At 37.6% G+C, this 19,839-nt stretch overlaps 1 protein-coding gene across 4 annotated transcripts in view; it reads right to left on the bottom strand.

Moving 5' to 3' along the window:
• The window catches only part of G3BP2 (G3BP stress granule assembly factor 2), an 88,212-nt gene that overhangs the window by 7,683 nt on the left and 60,690 nt on the right, over positions 1–19,839 (bottom strand). For 2 of the 4 annotated variants that reach the window (XM_056111226.1, XM_056111225.1), the window contains exons 2-8: positions 8,780–8,898; positions 6,778–6,859; positions 5,266–5,439; positions 4,227–4,317; positions 3,573–3,675; positions 2,798–2,978; positions 1,712–1,810 (exon numbers count right to left, since the gene is read on the bottom strand). In XM_056111226.1, coding sequence (XP_055967201.1) covers positions 1,712–1,810; positions 2,798–2,978; positions 3,573–3,675; positions 4,227–4,317; positions 5,266–5,439; positions 6,778–6,859; positions 8,780–8,874 — 825 coding nt within the window. In that variant the 5' untranslated portion in view covers positions 8,875–8,898. Of the gene's footprint in view, positions 1–1,711; positions 1,811–2,797; positions 2,979–3,572; positions 3,676–4,226; positions 4,318–5,265; positions 5,440–6,777; positions 6,860–8,779; positions 8,899–19,631; positions 19,799–19,839 lie in introns of all 4 variants that reach the window. The other 2 variants (XM_056111224.1, XM_056111227.1) reach the window with 2 other exon arrangements.

Raw genomic sequence — 19,839 nt, 5'->3', positions numbered from 1 at the left:
GAAAATTCAACTTTTACACCAATAAGCCATGCTCAAAATGAGATAGTTACATCAAAGTGAATCAATAAAATTGAAGGACTTATTAAATGAAGTGGAAAAATCATCAATTCATTCTAAGTATATCTAAAGAGATAAGAAAGTTCCTTAGAGTTTTAATTATGTTTAAAACTTGTGTTCTATTAAGGGTGAGGTTGGGAAACAATCTAATCTCTTAAATTTAAGATTAACTTTAAACTTAAAAAACCCACCCTTCCAACCCCACAAAAGGAAAGGATCAAATGCAATATAATTTAGGTATGCTTTGTGATGTAAACATATATAACCCCTTACCAAAAAAAAAAAACCCACACACATAAGCAGCTTGTATAAGTTACATGAACTCTAGTTTCTCAACTGCAACAATTTAAAGCTTAGTCCTTCTGTTGATGTAGTTATCTCATCTGACCTAAGATGAGATATACTCAATTTTCCTATCTATAAATAAAATATTAACAGCACCCACCCTCATATGAATTTAGTAAGAATGAATATAATGAGTTCTGCACAAAGCCTGGCACAACATAATATTAAAAGGATAATGAGCATGAACTATTTTTCGGTCTAAATCAGAAACAAATTTAAAATAAATGCAGCCCTAAACTGACATGAACCGACAATACAAAGGATATCAAATATTTGCAAATCTTGTAAGAAACTAGTATTTCTAAAGAAAAGTCAGAAGTCACAAAGCAGATCTTCAGATGGTTTGAGAAGTATAAGCACTACTTGGCAAATATTTATTAATACAAAATTCTGGTTTGTGATCTAACTGGAATATCTTTAACAGGTATCATGAGGTCATGGATGCTACTATGATGTAACTGATTCTGTGTACCAATACCAACCCCTCCAACCTATTTAATAATTACTATCTACTTTTGAAACCACAAGACTTTTTACTATTTGGAGTATGTAAAATATATAACCAAAACAGCAGCACGAACCATTTTCCATGTCAATTTTCTAGTGCAATCAAATCTGACTCAAAATCTGGGGGGGAAAGTATTGACCAAGCCCTAACTATGCCTATAAACTTAATTAGAATTTCATCCTATTGAATTTATATCTAATGATTTTATGAAGCAAGTGTCTTATTTTCATGTTTCCTAGAAGCTCTGAAATGGGTAAGATGACAAACAGACAAAAAGCAGAATACTGGAACAATCAGTTATAAGGTGAACACTACAGTCATAAGTTGGTACAGGCTTCAATTAATCTGTGTGAACCACTTACAGACTGACAGCTTAGGCAGTGTGTTTTAAAAAACTGATTCCTTTATGACATCACACTACCTTGTGCACCTTTCCAAATGTTTTTTGTAAAATAATTTTTTGCTAAATAAAAAACTTAAAAAAAAAAACCATTTTTGGTTATTTTAAGAAGCCTTCTTAATGAGAAGATATATATTAAATATGTGTGTGTATAAATACATATATATATATATATTTGTGTAAAACCAACTTAATCTGTATTTCACACACCCAAACCCCAAATACCACCGAAGTAGATGATGAATGGAGATTTGGCATTTAAAGTGGGTGCACGGACACTTAATACAATTTTTGTATATTTAATCCATAATTTCTGATTGACTCATTTAAAAAAGTATAAAAAAGATAAGCAATTGGCAATGTAACAAGGATACAATCCAATGTGTTCACAGATTGGTTACCTGTGAGACTGGTGCTTTAACATGGGGTGGAATTCCAGAGGAAGAAACAGTACCACTAGGAGGCAGGTTTTTACTGGTCACTGAAGCCCAGGAGAAAGCCTGCAGGAAATGCAACAAACCTAGACTACTAATCATGGAAAACCACCAACATTCCTACAGGGAAACTTCCAAATATATATTCTTTTCATTTCTAAACTATTGATCTATATTTGATGAGTCCTAAAAGAAAGGCACACACACACATGCCAGTCTATGTGCCAGATTTCAAAATCTCATTATGCAATATTATTTATGACTGTTTTGACTGAACTACTAAATAAAACCACGAGCAAGTTCCTACTAGCTCTAAGTAGATGAGTAAGTGGCAAACAAAACCACTAACGACTACACATACTAGAAAAATCTGAACCTAACAGAACCAATTTTGTTTGGGAGAAGAAAGGGTGTGTGATGATGTTAAGTAAAGGGAGAGGGGAATGAGAAGAAAGAAAGAGTAGTACTAGTTAAGAGACTTTACAGACATTCACAAATTGAACAAGGAATCTGCTTCTCACTACCCAAATATACTTTAACCATCGAATTTACAGAAAGATAGATGATGTTTTAGGTAGGCTAAACAATGATACAATCTGGGTGTCATTCTTCTTTCCAAGGTAGTTTAATTGGTATGGTAAGGAAACTACTCCCATTTAAACCAGAAATAAATTTTCACTTAATAATCAGCCAACTTGTTCAAGTTGGGAAACTGCATGACTTCTGTTGTAACCCTGTGTGGAGAGTTAAATACAAAATAAAATAGCAACTCTTAACTTTGTAACAAGGACTGAGTAATTTCAATTGAGATTCTAAATACTGCATACAACAAAAGTAAACCCTAAATTACATTTAGAAGTATTCTGGAGGGAGGGAAATACAATGGGATTTCCTCAGAATTACAAAAAAAATAAATAAATCAAGTAAAATAAACTTCAGTTTTCTCTATACATAATCTATTAAACAATACAAGAGAACAAAGGTCATGCTTCATAAATGGAACCAAATATGAAAATGTGATCCTAAAGGTCTAAAGAGTTCCTTTGATCTAACCTTTGGTGGTTCTTGTGGCAGAGAAATAGGCTCAGCAGGAGGAGGAGAAGTGGACTTCTCCTCTAACTCTTCCAAATTCTTTTCTTCCACTTGGGGTTTTAGCTCTTCAACCTTTGTTTCAGATTCTGGTTCAGGTTCAGGTTCATGAGAGGATTCTTCCAAAGGTTCCTCTATGCCATTACTACAATGAAATATTTTTATCTTTTCTTCAGTATGAATAATAAAGTATGATAAAAGGCATGATTTTCTTCAACCTAATAGGCAAATCTGTTTTTTATGAGTGGTTTGGAAGTATACGTTCAAGAAAGAACTAATACTCGAAGAGCATTTTTTTATACCCACCATTAACACTCCCAATTTACAGAAACAAATTGTTTGAGTCAGGAATAGCTCAGTGGGCCAGGGTGTAATCTTTGCATATTGAAGTCCCAGGTCTAAGCCTCCAGCTCAGTGCCAAGCTCTGCATAGTTCCCCAGCAACAGTGAGTAATCCTTAAGCAGCACACAGGGAGTAGCACCTGAGCACAGCCAGATGTAACCCAAAGTAAATGAAATGTTCATAGCGATCCTGTTTTGAGTCATAAAGTTATGTTCATTCTTCAATTAAATAAAACTTCCCCACTAAATTTCTGGTACATTTGTAATAGGTTTTCAAACTGGCCTGACTGGTGGCTTGATAAAAAATTTACTTCCAACAATAACTTTAGGAACAACCCAAAAGTTCCTTAACTATACTCTAATTTAGGCCAAATTTAGCTTTTGCAAACACTTCTTACGTGACAGGGTGAGCTTCATAATAACTACTGTTAGCATTTTCTTGCACAGGCTCTGGAGATGGTTGCCTTTCTTCTTGTTCCTCTTCGACTTCATCTTCTGATTCTGAAAATATATATACATATATATACACAAATTTAAAAAATGACATCCTTTTTGGAGACAGCACACAATTTCTAATATATTTGACTGTGACATGATAGTTGTTAGTTGTTGAGTAGAGAATCAAATCTTTAACTGGTACCAAACATTTTGTTATCTAAGATGAAAGTGAACATTCTTTTACTCATGTATAATTTTTTATGACTGCATATAGTAAGCATCTATTTCTTTTTTTAAAAAGGGGGGATGGCTTGATTTAATGAAGGCAATTCTGTTTCTGAGTTTAATAGGACATAAACCCTTCCCTTTTAAAAAAAATTGTTATCGAATCACCACGAGATAGAGCATTACAAAATTGATCACGATTGCATTTCAGTCATACCGTATTCCAATACCCATTTTCCCACCAATGTAATTTCCCAGCACCAGTCTACTCACTTTCCCTCCCACCTCTTCAAGCCACCCCCCGACCCCTGCCTGCCTCTATGGCAGGCATCTCTCTTCTCTCTCTCATTTTAGGTAATATAACCCTTGCCTTTTGAAAGTAACCTCACCTTCATCAAGTTCCGGTTCTGAATCACCAAACACTTCATCTTCATAACGAAACATATCATTGTGAACATAAAATTTATTTGGAACAGATCCCTACAGAAAAACAACATCCAAATGTTGTTAATACATGTAAATTCAACATAAACAAAAAAAAGAATAAATTAGAAGCTGGAGAGACAGTAAACAATTATGGTGCTTGCCCTGCACATGCCCAACCCGGCTTTGATCCACTGAACCCCGTAAGATCTGAGCCTGTCAGAAGTGATCTCTGAGCGCAGAGCCAGGAATAAACCCTATGCACAGCCAGGTTTTGCCCCAAAAGAATAAGTAAAAATTTGAAAGTTACATGGCTAACATTGTTGCAATGTAATACCATAGAAAAATGGAACTTAACAGGAAAGCCAAGACTAAATAAATGGAGTTCCGGGTTTTGTTTATATATTCTGTGACTTATTAAATATCAGACTATAATTCTATAATCTTATGATGATGTATGTAGCTATCAGTATGATCTTAATTCTAAATATTCAAAAGTACATGAAGTTGAAATATAAACACAGGTTCAATAAAAATTTCCACAAACACCAGACATGGTTTGTAAGCAGGAGGTTCAGGTTCACACTAGCGCCATATGGTCTCCTTTAAACACTACCCAATATGGGCCCCCCCCCCCCCCAATAAAAAACCAAAACAAATCTCAGGGGCTGGAGCATAGTACAGCTCGTTACACCTTTGCCTTGCACGCAGCTGATCTAAGTTTGATCCTCAGCATCCCAAGCATGGCCAGGGCTTTCTCTTGAGTGTAGAGATAGGAGAAAGCCTTAAGCATTGCTGGGAATGACCCTGCCCCCCCCTCCATCCCCCAAACAAAACAAAAAAACAGAAACAAAAAAAATACAACCAAGAAAAAAAAATCACAATGAAACTAAATGCAGGGATTTTGAAGCCCTAAGTTTTATCTTTGGCATAGTTTCTAAACCTATTAAGAAAACCTTTCAGATACTGAAGCATCAAATAAAATCAAGTAAAACAGAAACTTACCTCAGGAGCCAGAACAAAGGTTTGCATAAATTTTCTCTCTGGTTGTCCACTGTTAGACAGCAAACCCATGACCTGGACAACAACTCCATCGCTCAAGGTTGCATGAGCATCCACATGACGAATTTTAGTATGACATTCACTGAAGTTCAGAGATAATACTTTGTGGTGTATATCCTTTATTAGAATGTGGGAGGAAAAACAAAATATTATGATGCTGTATTACCAACACAACAATATAGCCTCTTACCAATTTTCTCACAAACTAGAATACTACATTGCTTACTCTTTCTGCCCTTTTGAATCCATTCTACCAGGTTATGCATTATGGCCAAACTGATGTTATTAAGCGACCATTTTCAAGAAGTCACCTCTTAATACCAGAAATAGATGCCTGTCTCACAAAATGTAGTAATCAGGTGATATAACGCCTACCTTCCATGTATGAGATCCTGAATTTGATCACAGCACAAAAACAGAAAGACAGTAACTTTGGCTTTTGCATTTTTGTTTCTTGGGCCATACCCAGTGGTACTTGGAAGCTACTCCAGGTAGTGCTGGGTAACAGGTCATGAAAAGTGCTGGGAATTGAACACAGGGTGGCTATCTACAAGGCAGGAGCCTTATCAACTGTACCATCTTTCTTGTGTTAACTAGTCCTAAACCTCACTGGTAAACTTTCTTCACTGTGTTTGCAGACATCATTTTTTCTCGTTTATTATTTGCTCCCTTGGGAAAATCAAATCCTACAAATCAAGAGTTTCACTGAAGTTCTATTAACCCTCTACCCACAGTGTTTCTCAAACTATTTTCTGAAACTGGCCCCCTTCAAATTTTGCTTCCTTCCAATGGTAGCCTTGACTACTAGATGGATCCCTAGTCTCCTGGCATAATCCCCCTCATTTATGTGATTTTTTTTACCCAGGGCTCCCCCTGGAATATCCTGAAAGCCCAAAAACCCAAGTTATGAAAAGATGCTCTACAAAATCACAAACTGTATATACTTCTGTGTGTGCCTGGAGTGTAAGGTTTATCACACATATCTATAAAAAATTGCTTCAGCTACTTTATCTATAAAAAGTAAAGGTAAGGGGCCAGGAGAGATAGTACAGCAGGTAAGGTGACTGCCTTGATGTGGCCAACCTGGGTTTACTCCCCAGGATCCCATTTGGTCCCCCATGCTTGCTAAGAGTAATTTCTGAGTGCAGTCCCCTGAGTAATAACTGAGCACCACTGGCCCCCAAACCAAAAATAAAAAAAATTAATGCCAGCAAATTAAAGCACATCTGATCATTACTGTAAACAAAAACTGTAGCAGTCAACTTGGGTTTGATCCCCAGCACTGCCATGAATGATTCCTGACTACAGAGACAGGACTAAGACCTGCCTGGTGTAGCCCCCAAACAAACAAAAAACAATAATTATATTCAAGAAGAAATGCATAGGCATAAGAAAAGTTTTTCTCAAGTCTCTATTGTAACACATAAATATAAGATAAATGAAAGTGACACTTACGTTTTGGCCATAAACAGCCTCCTGTGGCTTTCCACTAGCATCTACTCCACCATGAACATAGGAAGAATTCCTGCCATAAAACCTGAAAAAACAATGGCAATGATTAGTAATCAGCCGACAAGAGAAGTTTCAGAGTGGCATGCTGTCAAAGAGACTTGAGTTTCCATGTCTAGATCTGTACTATAATCCATTGTGTAATCTTGAAAAAGTTACCTAAGGTTTGAAAACTTAGCTTCGTTGGTCATAAAACAGAACTAGAATACCTAAATTATCACAAAGATTAAACGAGTAATGGAAAAATACTAAGTATGCACTTAATCATCAAGTAGTCTCATCTAGTTCTTACATGATTTTTGTAAAATGAGAATGAGATTAAGAACACATTTACTGATGCTGTAGTAACCAACCCATTTCCTCTTCTAGATTTATTTGGGATCAGATGCTATTTTGACTTTCATGGTTCCTAATGATTACTAATTCCACTGGTTTAAACAGTATAGGTTGATAACTACTGAAACAGTTGAGACCAAACAACAAAAAAAATGACATAATTTCATCCAATTTCTCACTAATATTTTTAAACTATGCCTAAGTAGATAATACACTAGTGTTTTCTGGCATATTTTAAGGCAATTAGAGTATTTATAAAAAGGTTTTAAAATGAAACCAATTTTTCAATGGTAAGAATATTTTCCATGCGACTATACATATAGATTTAATTTCACTCTTCTAAAACCACATAAAATAATGCTGTTACTCAAACGAGCAAACTGAGGTTCAGATGAGGTTAAGTAACTTCCCCCATAAGGCCATACGTTTATCAAGATGGGGGGACAATTTAAAGGCAGGGACCAAAAGAGTTTGGGTCCACAGACCGTAATATTAACCACCACTCATTTAAATTTATACTACTTTGGCTCCCATGTATTACTGACAAGAATATATGCTTGTATATTTTTCTGTAGAACAACTTGACTACAAGTATGCAAGAAGAGTCTTAGAGGAGCTGGAGTGATGATAGCACAGCAGATAGGGCATTTGCCTCGCACACGGTCAACCCAAGTTCAATTCCCAGAATTGCATATGGTACCCCAAGCACTGCCAGGAGTAATTGCTGAGTGCAGAGCCTGGAGTAATCCGTGTGCATCACGGGTGTGACTCAAAAAGAAAAAAAAAATCTTAGAAATTAGCAAATCCTTAACAATCCAATTTCTAAGAATTTAGGATTCTAAGAAAATAACTAGAACACATAAAAAAAGCATGTGATAAGGATGTTAGTGTTAACAAGTGAAAACTTACAATAAAGTTTTCATTTATAGACAAATTGGTTACATGTGCTTGAAAGCATAAGAAATCGGTGCTGTAAATTTTACTCTTTGTAACTACATTAATAATCCCTTGTGAAAATACTAAAATTAGCTAGAAGCTTAAATATACTATCCACAATATAAAATGACTATATTTCAGATGAAAGGTCCTATTAGTTAAACTCTGCTTTTTATATGTCCTCAAATATAAAATATTATCTATGAATCATAGCTGGCCAATGCTTGAAGACCAAACAGTGCCATCTATACATGCATTTGCTCATCAATCACCTGGTCATAATCCAAATCCTTTTAACAGCTTTTCCCATACAAAACTTCTTAAATTTTCCTTAATTCACTTGGCTAGTATGTGTGACAATTTGGTAAAACCTAATTCTTACAAAAAGTCTTTTTAAAATCTAGATATCTAGATATATCCAGAATATATATTAATACTGACTTGACTGTACTAGCTCTGGTCCACAGCAATCAATTTCATTTTTATCTCTGGGGGGAAAAATTGGTAAGAACTTAAACGACTGTTTAAACCTGTGATTTCAGTCATAGACTGGATCCCTTATTAGTTGACTGAGTCCAAAGTATTTAAAATCTAATATAAAATAGAAGAGTCAGGAAATGAAAAGACAAAAGACCATATATAACGGAAGTCATAAAAAAATCCATTTAAAATTTACCTGTGTAAATATTCTGGAGCTTTATTCAGCAAAGTATAATATTGCCTCACAAACTCCCGCCCTACAAGCAGCGGACTGGGCTTCTCCATAACCATTTCTTTGCTGCACAATGTCAAATGCTAAGGGAATAAACACAAGAATAGTAACTATTAAAAAAGAGATCTTTGTAACTTCCACAAAGTAAACATTCTTATACATACAAGTGGAATAAAGAAAATTAGAGCTCTTTAAAATTACAAGGAGAGAATAATAAATTCCAATTATTAGTAACATCCAACAGTAGCATGTATATCCCGTGTCTGTTCTTACCTCCTCTTCAATACAGGGGTATGAATTGAGAGCCCGGGGCACTGCCTCTGATGCCAGCCATACCACCCATACTTATATAATCTTTTCATTTAGTGACCATTACCTTCTAAGATTCTTGGAATTCAGTTTTATTTTTGAGTAGTGGGCAGAAGAGAATTCAGATTATAGATTATACTTGTCAAATTAGTGATTTGTATCTTCTTTATGTTATCTTCAAGGAATTCTACCATTTTCAAAATAATGATTACCAAATAAAAAACATCAATAATAACTTCAGTAGCCAAAGATTTTAGTTTACATTTGGTTTGTGTCCTCCAATCTTTCTCCAGAAATGAAGCAAATACCAAGATGGGTATTTATGTTAAATGTACTGGTGAACAAGTATAAGGGTCTAGCCTTCAGGGAGTTTGGAATTTAAATAATCAAACAGGGAAAGGCTGAGTTAGAAGCTATAAGACATTTATACTGTAAGAACTTTCTTCAAAGGTCAAGAAAAACAAGCATAAATATAAAGCAACTTTTCAATGAAAATAAATGATTCTTATATTTTTATCTCTGCCCCTGGACAAAGTTTTGTAAAATGCCCCACTTGCTGTCAAATATTTACTGCTTTTGGCCACAGGATCTGTGCAAGAAGCACTGGAGGATAAAGAACTTGAAGCTGTAAAAAAGTGATGTGAGGATAAAGTAGGTTTCTAGAGAAGCTAAAGATCTAAAATGAAAGTACAGGAAAGATGCCCCTTAGAAGCACGTGAAATCAGGAAGAGTATCATGTTTTGCAGGCTTGAGTCCAAATTTGGAACCTCAATGTTCCTTGAACACCAGTGAACCCTGAGCAGAGCCAGGAGTAGCTCCTGAGCACATGCTCAAAGTATAACCCCCCAAACACAAACACAACGCTGAAAAAAATCTGGGTCCTTGCATCTGAAGTAATGGTGATCTCTAATTCCAGATTTCGAATCAAAACCTGGATTTTCTGTGAAGTGAATCCAAGTTTCAACAAGTCTAACAAGTGTTACACTTTTTATCAACAGCAAGAATTAAGGATTTCCTCAAAAGGTGATGTATACTGAAGAATAAAGTTTGTAATGAAGAAAAATAAATAAGGCAGGGAGCCAGAGAGACAGTAGAGGGTTTAAGGTGCTGGCCTTGTACACTGCACAGAAGCCAGAGGTAAGCCCTGAGCACAGCAGGGAGTGGGAATATGGGTGCTGTGGTCCCCAAACCACAACCACCACCACCACCACCCAAAACAGGGCATGGCCTGAGACAGATCAAATGGCAAGAGTACAAGCTTTTCATGTACAACACTGGGTATAGACCATCTCATTCTTCCAATCAATTTGTAACACAGAATCAGACATTGTCACTTCAGTGTCACTAGTTTAACCAAACCTTAAAAAAAAAAAAACCCACAACTTCCCTAAACAAGGACTATCAAGGTCTTTTTATGTAATTGCATAAACAGATTCACTTGATATATGTAAAGTGCCAAAATTAAGCAAATATTTTTGGAAGGAGAAAGAATCTAGAATTAGCAAATAAGTATTTATAAAATAACAAAATGCAAAAATTACACACTTTCTAAAACTAAGATATATTCTATTTGTTAACAAAGGAAACATCCTAATACTGAATTTTTCTAGATTTGGGGCTTATTACACTTTCTAAAACTAAGATATATTCTATTTGTTAACGATGGAAACATCCTAATACTGATTTTTTCTAGATTTGGGCTTATTTTTTCTTCTCCCTCTTTCAGTATTTTCTACAGGACTATGTCATTTACTCTAATTCTCCCATCACATTTCCGAAACACATTATTCACCTACTATCTTTTAATCACTTACATGCGTTAATTTAAAGAGGGCATGAGGGCATAGAAAGGGCCCTGGGTTAAGTGGCCAAAAGTGCTTGCCCTGCAGGTGTGATGCACAGAGCTGGATGCATGTCAGCACAGCAAATTAAAAAAAAAAGTGAGCATCACAGCCAAATATTCAACTACAGTTGAGTGTATGAGCACCACAATCAAGCATGTGCCACATCCTTCAAGAACCTGCATGTGAGTATCAGTGACTATCAGAAAGATTAAAACACAAGTTTTGTTAAAAGAAAAAAAAGTTCAAGAGAAACATCGAACTGCTCAATCACCTGTAGAGTCATAAAAGGCCATAATGTCAATTTAGATCAGAGATGGACAGTGGGAGAAATTATTACTTGATTCTTAATAAACATTATTCAATTTTATGCCATGGATCCCCCCCCCCCCCACCACCACACACCTTTTTTTAAGGAAATCCTCAGGGAACCCTATGGGGTAGTGGGGCTCCAACCCTGGTCAGCCATGTGCATCGCAAACATCTTACTTGCTACACTATCTCTCCAGCTTCTGCAGTCTACCATTTTAAAGGCCAAGAGAGGGGATGAGGGTCAACAGACGTAGAAAGTGGAGTAACACAAAATTAACACCTGACATTCTTGCACCGCTCATGAAAATGTTAAGACAAGGGTTAAATCACATATTCAGAATAAATGATATTGTAAGAATTGTGGCCAAAAGAATTTTTTTAAAAAAAATCGTGCCAACCAATGCAAAATTGGCTTCCTATTTTGAAAAATTATCAAAACAAACCTCAATATGGGGAAAAAACTAACCCTTTTCAGGCCATGAAAAAGGATTTTGGGATCTTGATTCCTTTTAAGTTACAACCAAGAAACTGGACTGTAGGTTAAACCAGTAACATTCCACAGTTCAATAAAGTCTGTCAAAATTAAAGGACAATTATATACAAAAGTAGTCTTCAGAAGCTTACCTTCCAACACCATCAAAACAAAAGTTAGGGTTTATTTTTTGGTTATGCTAAGAAAGATCAAATCCAGGTCCTCATACATGAAAAATATGCATTTATTTCTTAAGCCACTTACAACCCCGGAGATCTTTTAAAAAATATCCAAGATCATTTTGGAAAAAGTGGAGTTTTATGTATTAAAAACCCCACTTTTCATACTACCATTCACAGCAGCATTTAGTACTATAGCTAGCTGTCCAACAACAGATAGGTGGACCAAGAAGCTGTGGCATGTATACACAATGGTGTACTACTTAGCCATAAGGAATGATGAAATAATGCAACTGGCTGCAACTGGAAGATACCATGTTAAATGAAGCCAGAGGAGAAAGACAAACACAGGATGATCTCATTATATATGAGGTATACAGAATATATATATATATATACATATATATATATATATGTAGCACTGTCCTCCCATTGTTCATCAACTAGTTCGAGTGAGCACCAGGAACGTCTCCATTGTGAGACTTTTACAGTTTTCGGCATATCGAATACGTCACGGGTAGCTTGCCGGGCTCTCTGAGAGGGAAGGAGCAATTGAACACAGGTGGGCCGCGTGCAAGGCAAATGCCCTACCCGCTGTGCTATCTCTCCAGCCATGTACATATACACATATATATTCATGTTCATGGATTTACTCGAGCGGGTGCCAGTAACGTCTCTATCTGTCCCAGTCCCGAGATTTTAGCAGCCTCTCCTTACTCGTCTTTCCCAAAGATTGGACACTCTATCACGGTCAGGGGAATGAGACCTGTTATAGTTACTGGTTTTGGCATAATCGAATATGCCACAGGGAGCTTGCCAGGCTCTGCCCGTGCAGGCAGGATACTCTGGGTAGCTCTCCACAAGGCATGTATATATACATATATATGTGGTCTGGAGCGGTTGGTGGTTGGATAATGGAGGTCAGCTGCCGGGGCTGGGTCCCCTGGGGCTGGAAGGGCTTTCACCTGCCACCCTCTGGGGTGCCCCGAGTGAAAAACAGCCTAGCACTTATATATATATATATATATATATATATATATATATATATATATATATAACACTGTATGAGGGAATGTGTGTAAAATAACTGGATGAGAGAATGCAATGTTTGAAAGGGGGAATGGTTCCAAAGTATAGGGACGAGAAGGGCAAAGGAGTAAAGAAATCAAGGGAACTTGCGAACCTGGTGGAGGGAAGAGGGCACTGGTGATGGGGTTTGTGCTGGAACAAAGTAGGTCTGAAATCTAACAATGAATAACTTGAAAATCATGAGTCTTTAACAAAATTAAAAATAAAATTTAAAAACAGAAAAAAAAATCCACTTTTCAGGCCTAAGAAATAAATACTGGGGTTTAGGTGCATGCCTTGCACGTGGCCTATGTAACCTAATTCCTGGTAAATGTCAACGTAGCACCAAAAGGGGCGATTCAAAGCCAGACCCAGAGTAGCCCCAACCCCCCCCCCCAAATAAAAAAGTATTTCCAGCAAAAAAAAAATGCGATGAATTTTTTAAATATGATCAAAATTATCTGTCCTATTTATTTCAGGTCACATCAGATAATGCTCTGGGGCTACTCCCTGCTACCCTTAGAAGTACCAGGAATTGAACCAGAGTTGTTTGAATACAAAGCACCTTAACCTTTATACTATCTCTGACTCCCTAGTTCCATTTATGTCCAAATATCAACATGACTACATCTACCCTCCCTATTTTCAGTTTTAATTGTTTTGGCCATCATTCTACTCTTCTAAACATTTTAAATCTCACTGTATCTTCATCAGCATTCTTTCACACATTCCCATTTCTTAAAATTCCCCTCCCCTTGCCTAGAATATCTGAAGCATACCTATACTCGTGCTCATGAAAATTATTTTTATCAATTACTAGATTTTCTGAATTTCTTAATACCCACTAAAAGGGGAGTGAGAAGACACACACAAATACAGAAAAAAGTCACATTGTTTTGCTGACAAGCCTAGATTTCTTAATGCTGCATTATATTATATGCAGTACATATTATATCCTGCCCTGAAGGGATAGTTTAGTGGTTTTTAACAACTGCCAGGAGTAAGACTGAGTTGTTTCTGGTGTTACATGTGCAATCCTGGCAATCCTGCTCTTTCAGCCTGGCAGCTCTGCATTCTGTGATCCTTAAGGTCACAAGTGACTTCTGACTGCGCCAAACCCAGGTGTGCAAGCACTAGCACCAAGACCAGGCACTCGTATTACTCCTGGTTATCACAAAATCAAAGGAGACTGGAATAATAGTACAGGGGCTAAGAGTGCCTATCTCCCAAGTGTATGGTCATAAGTATAAAGTTCCATGTGTACCAAGCATGATCCTAGCAATTCAGTTGCTGAATTTTGGGGCAACTCTGGTGCTCTGTGCCCCTGGAAACACAAGTGAGTTCCAGCCGTACTGGGGTATTCCATGGCAAGTAACAAAAGTAAAAGATGTGGGAGCCATCACAGTCAGGAAGAATGACCTCTGCAGAGTATGATTCAACTGAGTGTGCCTCCCAGCCAGCAAATATACAAACACTGCAAACTGGTGAGCAAGCCCTGCCCAGCAGCAAACTGGGATTAAGGATGTGGTTTACAGTAGACTATCTACACACACATACACCCCTATCTATAATGAATAAAACTCAAATGCATCCATTTTTGGGGGGGGGGGGAGAGGGCTTTTTCGGTCATACCCAGCAATGCACAGGGGTTACTCCTGGCTCATGTACTCAGGAATTACTCCTGGCAGTGCTCAGGGGACCACATGGGATGCTGGGAATCGAACCCGGGTTGGCCGCGTGCAAGGCAAACGCCCTACCCACTGTGCTTATCACTTCAGCCCCTCAATGCATCCATTTGGGTCTAGCTAAAATAAGGAGTCCCTCCACCCCCAAAATATTTTATGATCCTCAACAGAACTCAACTGTTTTTCCTTTAAACTCGCAAAGAGCATTTATCATGGTATTAATCATATTCTGACATGAAGTACTGGGTATCTCTTAATCTTCCACTTTTTTCCTCTCCAATATCGTAGTCTCACTTTGATTGTAATTATCTACACAGAAATGAGGAATATAATGATCAAGAAACCATGTGTTCTGGCCTGTTTTAGGTACACGATGGTAAAGACATGTATTACCTGATGGCTGCCCATGCCCATCTACCTGAGAAAGATGTCATAAATATCCACATGGTCCCTGACAACAATGGTTACCCAACATTGCTCGAGAAAGTCTAAATACTCAAAATGTTAAAAAAATTTCTCCCTAGTCCTGTCTGTACTTTCATTATGAAACCCTAACTTCTGAATTTGTCAGAGTCTTCAGGGCTCTGTCATCTAACCAAGGAATTTCAGATAGCCCAATGGCTTCAGTTTTCAAATATTAAAGAGTTTGACTTGAAATTTAAATCAAATAAAGTTTTTAATTTTATGTTCATCATAAATTTAAATTTCAATCATTAATACCTCATACAATATAAAAACATGACCTTATAAGGTAACGCAATAGATGCATCCTCCATACACAGGAAATGGTTTATTTCTATTGATGTTGGCACCATTTTCTTAACTTGAAAAACTCAGTCATGGGGCCAGAGCAGAAGTATAGCAGGTATGGAACTTGCCTTGCATGCAGCCAATCTGGGCACTACCTCTGTCATCCCATATGGTCCCCTGAGCTCTTCCAGGGTGACTACTAGGCACAGAGCCAAGAGTAACCTCTGAGCATCACCAGGTATGGCCCACCCCATCCTCAAACAAGGTCATAAACAATGTTCCCTTTCTATAAGGTTCAAATTAAAATCCTGGCATCTCAGTCTCTCAGAATTTTTGTCCCATCCTTCAGGATATGAAGTTAGCTCTTCTCAGAGTATCAAATTTCTGTGTCATGTATAACAGAAGTCAAAGTCCTATAATCAATTTAAAACAGAAATCCATTGTGACACTCCACACACATACAACCAAATCTGGCGTTCAACATCTCAAACTTATTATACACTTCCTGGCTTTGCATGTAGGGATGACTCCTGGTGGGTCTCAGGACCATACAGGGTGCTGGGGATTGAACCAGAGTTGGCAGTACACAACACAAATGCACTACCTACTGTACTATCTCTCTGGCCCAGGACTACTTTTTTTTTTTGGGGGGGGGGGGGGGGACAGGGCACACCTGGAGTTACTAAAGGCATAATAATTCTGGCTCTATAGACCAAACATGATTGCCACTCATTGCCTCTTTCGCAAATCACAAGACCCAAAAGGAGAGAGAGAACAAAAGGGAATGCCCTGTCACAGAGGTAGGGGGGATGGAGGGTGGGAGGGATACTGGGATCTGTGGGAAATGGGCACTGGTGGAGGGATGGGTATTTGATCATTGTATAATTGAAACCCAAGCACAAAAAATTATAAGTCTACATACAACTGTACCTCATGGTGTCTCACTAAATAAAAATTAAAAAAAAAAATTCTGGCTCTGTGCTCAGGGATCACTCCTGGGGTGCTGGTAATCAGTGCTAAGCAAGTGTCCTACCTACCCACTGTAGGATCTGTCTGGCTGGGCTTTTGTTTTAATGAATCCTCCATGATAATGTGGGATAAAAGTCTGTCAGGGTTAGGCTTTTAGATATTGGAAACATTCCCTAGAACCATGATACATAGCCAGATTTTGGGAAGGGGAGGGGGAAGTATTCAAGGCTGGTAATATAGGACAGGGACCCTGGTTTGAGTCCCTGGCACAAATATGGTCCACCAAACACCAAAAGGCGTAGTCTCAACCACCCAACCATCCTTTCCCACAAAATAACCTGTTCAATGAATCTGATTATTTAAGACTTCTTAAAAGATACACCTAGTAAAATACAAAGTTGCTCTGGAGAAATGCTAATGAATAGACAAATCATGCACTGTAGCACTGTCCTCCCATTGCTCATCGATTTGCTCGAGCAGGCACCAGTAACATCTCCATTGTGAAAACTTCTGGTTACTGTGTTTGGCATATCAAATACACCACAGGTAGCTTGCCAGGCTCTCTGAGAGGGATGGAGGAATCGAACCCGGGTTGGCCGTGTGCGAGGCAAATGCCCTATCTGCTGTGCTATTAACCAGTTTAAATGAATCTATTACAAAATATTTTAAGACAATTCTCTACACTGCCATGCTTTATCTGTAAATGTATGCACATACATGAACATTGAACACAAGCACATACTACTATAAAGTTAGAATTGTATTTGAGATTGATTCATTTAACAAATCAAGTATAGTAGTTATAGCATAAAGCTTGATAATTTGCAACAACAGTATAAATATTACCTCAAGATGGACCAAAGACATAAGGAAAATTAGAACTAGGTTTCTGGAACAGAAGTTCCCAGACTTAGCAGGCAATTTTTTCAGAAAATAAAAAAATCACTCACTCATCACCTCCCTGAAAATTTATGTTCCATTAGCTAACAAAGAGAAAGCATTCCCAACTGCACCTAAGGCTACTTACTCCCCCTTCTCCAAACATTCCAGTGCCCCTGGGGGTTGAGGGGTTGGGAACCACTGACATGGAAGGAAAATTAGTCAAGACTTTCATGACACAAAAAGAATAAAACTGACAAATAGACCTCCACTAAAACGTAAACCTTCTGCTCATTTAAAGCCATAATAAAATAACAATATGAAATCAGTGTGAAAGTTTGTAAAATACATATTGCTATAGAAGTTATATCCAAAAAACAATTACCAAGAAAATTAAAAATGCAATTCAGAAATGGGCAAATGACTTTTGTTTTGAATTTGGGCCACACTAGTAGTGCTCAGGGGTTTAGCTCTGGCTCTGCACTTAGCAATCACTCCTGGTAGGCTTGGGAACCATTTGGGATGCCAGGGATCAAATCTGGGTTGGCCATGTGCAAGGTAGGTGCCCTTACCGCTGTACTAACTCTCTAGCCCACCAAAAAATGGGCACAAAATTGTATATCTTATGGTGACTTAATAAAAAAAAAGCAAGCTAAAAAAAATTCCAACATAATTGTATGTTACTTAACAACTTGAATTATGGCTAACGTTAAAATAGAAAAATACCAAGAGCTTTCAAGGATGGAACATGTACTGAATCAGAAGAAATGAAGCATATGTCCACAACAAAAAGTCTTTATTTTGCACAGCTTTATCAATAAACACTGGAAAACTGGAAACAACAAAATGGTCATTAGTTGGATGAATATACAAACTGTTGTGCATGTATATTCAATTGAAAATTATATGGATGGGATTTCAAAGCACAGCTTTTTTCATAGCTCAACAGGAGGTAGGATAGCTCAGTGGAAGGGTGAGGGGGGTTGATAACTCAATTTTACGCAAAGGAGACCCAGTTTTTATTCTCAGTATTGCATGGTTCCCAGGCACCCCTGGGAGCAATTCTTGAGCAAAGAGCCTGGGTGTGATCCTAAAACCAGAAAGAAGAAACAAAAGATTTCAAAACAAAATATTATTCAATTTTTGGGCTGAGGTGATGGCTTGAAGAGCTGCAGTGCAACCTTTGCATGAGGAAGTCCTGGTTTGATTACTAGAAACTTATGGTTTCATAATACTGCTAAGAGTGCCCTCCCCTTCCCAATGTGTGAGTTTACTGATTTAAAAAAAAAATGTTATCATCTGAAGTCTTTTTTATTTTTTTTCTTTTTTTGCTTTTTGGGTCACACCCTGTGATGCTCAGGGGTTACTCTTGGCTCTGCACTTAGGAAATTACTCCTGGCGGTGCTCGGGGGACCATATGGGATGCTGGGAATCGAACCTGGGGTGGCATGTGTAAGGCAAACGCCCTACCTGCTGTACTATCATTTCAGCCCCTATTGATAATGTTTTTCTGTACACTGCAGAACTACAGAGCTAAGTCAAACCAGGGGCTGAAGATAGAAGGGAAAGACAATAAAAGAGCAACTTCTGGGGCAGAAATGCTTCATATTTTGATTACCAGAGTGATGACTGTATGCCCTTGCCACTGTCAAATTACCAACCATCAAGCACCAGTAAAGGAAAGATGGTACCCTGAAATACACAGCATTGTTAAAAAAATATTTGGGACTGGAACAATTGTGCAACTGTACAGCAGTTGTGGCGTTTGCTAACATGCAGTTGGCCTGGGTTGGATCCCTGACATCCCAGACAGTTCCTGGAGGCTGCAAGGTCTAAGTCCTGAGCACCACTAGGTATGGCCCAAACACTAGAAAAAAAGTCAATTTTTTAGGGCTGAAAAGATGGTGCATCAGGAACGGTGGCTTGCCCTTTGGGCAATCCTTAGCACCCCATATGGTACCCTAAGCCCAGGGATAAGCCCTGAGCATCACCAAGTGTAACACACATGAATCCTGGATGCCAATACTTCCTGGAGAATATTTTTGTAATTAGAAAGAGACAGAGGGGTCAGGAATGTAGCTCAGTAGGTAGAGAACTTGTCTTACATGTGCAAAGTCCTAGATTAGATACCTGGCAAAATCAAGAGAAAAATCTACAGCTCAGTTATAAAATCCAAAATTATATATTAATTAAAAATAGCGAAAATAGAAAAACTACAAATGTAGGTAAGAAATAAATACAAAAATTAAGGAATAACTGAATTACAGATTAAAAATACCAACTATGGATAAAAGGAATAATAAAGAAATATACATTTATGTTACAGGATATAGAAAAAATAAAGTTACAAACCATTTTTGTTTGTTTTGGGGCCACATCCAGAGGTGCTGGGGAGGGCTTGGGCTATTCCTGGTTTGAACCACAGGCTTCAGCACACAAAGCATATACTTTAGACCTGTGAGCTACGTCTCTGGCCCACAAACCAATTCTTAATGCCACCAAAAAAGATAATAGATCACCTGAATATTAAGAAATGCATATTATCAGCTTTATAATTGTA

This window comes from Sorex fumeus, unplaced genomic scaffold, assembly GCF_029834395.1.
Source record: "Sorex fumeus unplaced genomic scaffold, SorFum_2.1 ptg000013l, whole genome shotgun sequence".
NCBI classification, from domain to species: domain Eukaryota; kingdom Metazoa; phylum Chordata; class Mammalia; order Eulipotyphla; family Soricidae; genus Sorex; species Sorex fumeus.
Note: the sequence above shows the minus strand (reverse complement) of the source record. Positions and strands in the feature narration are given on the sequence as shown.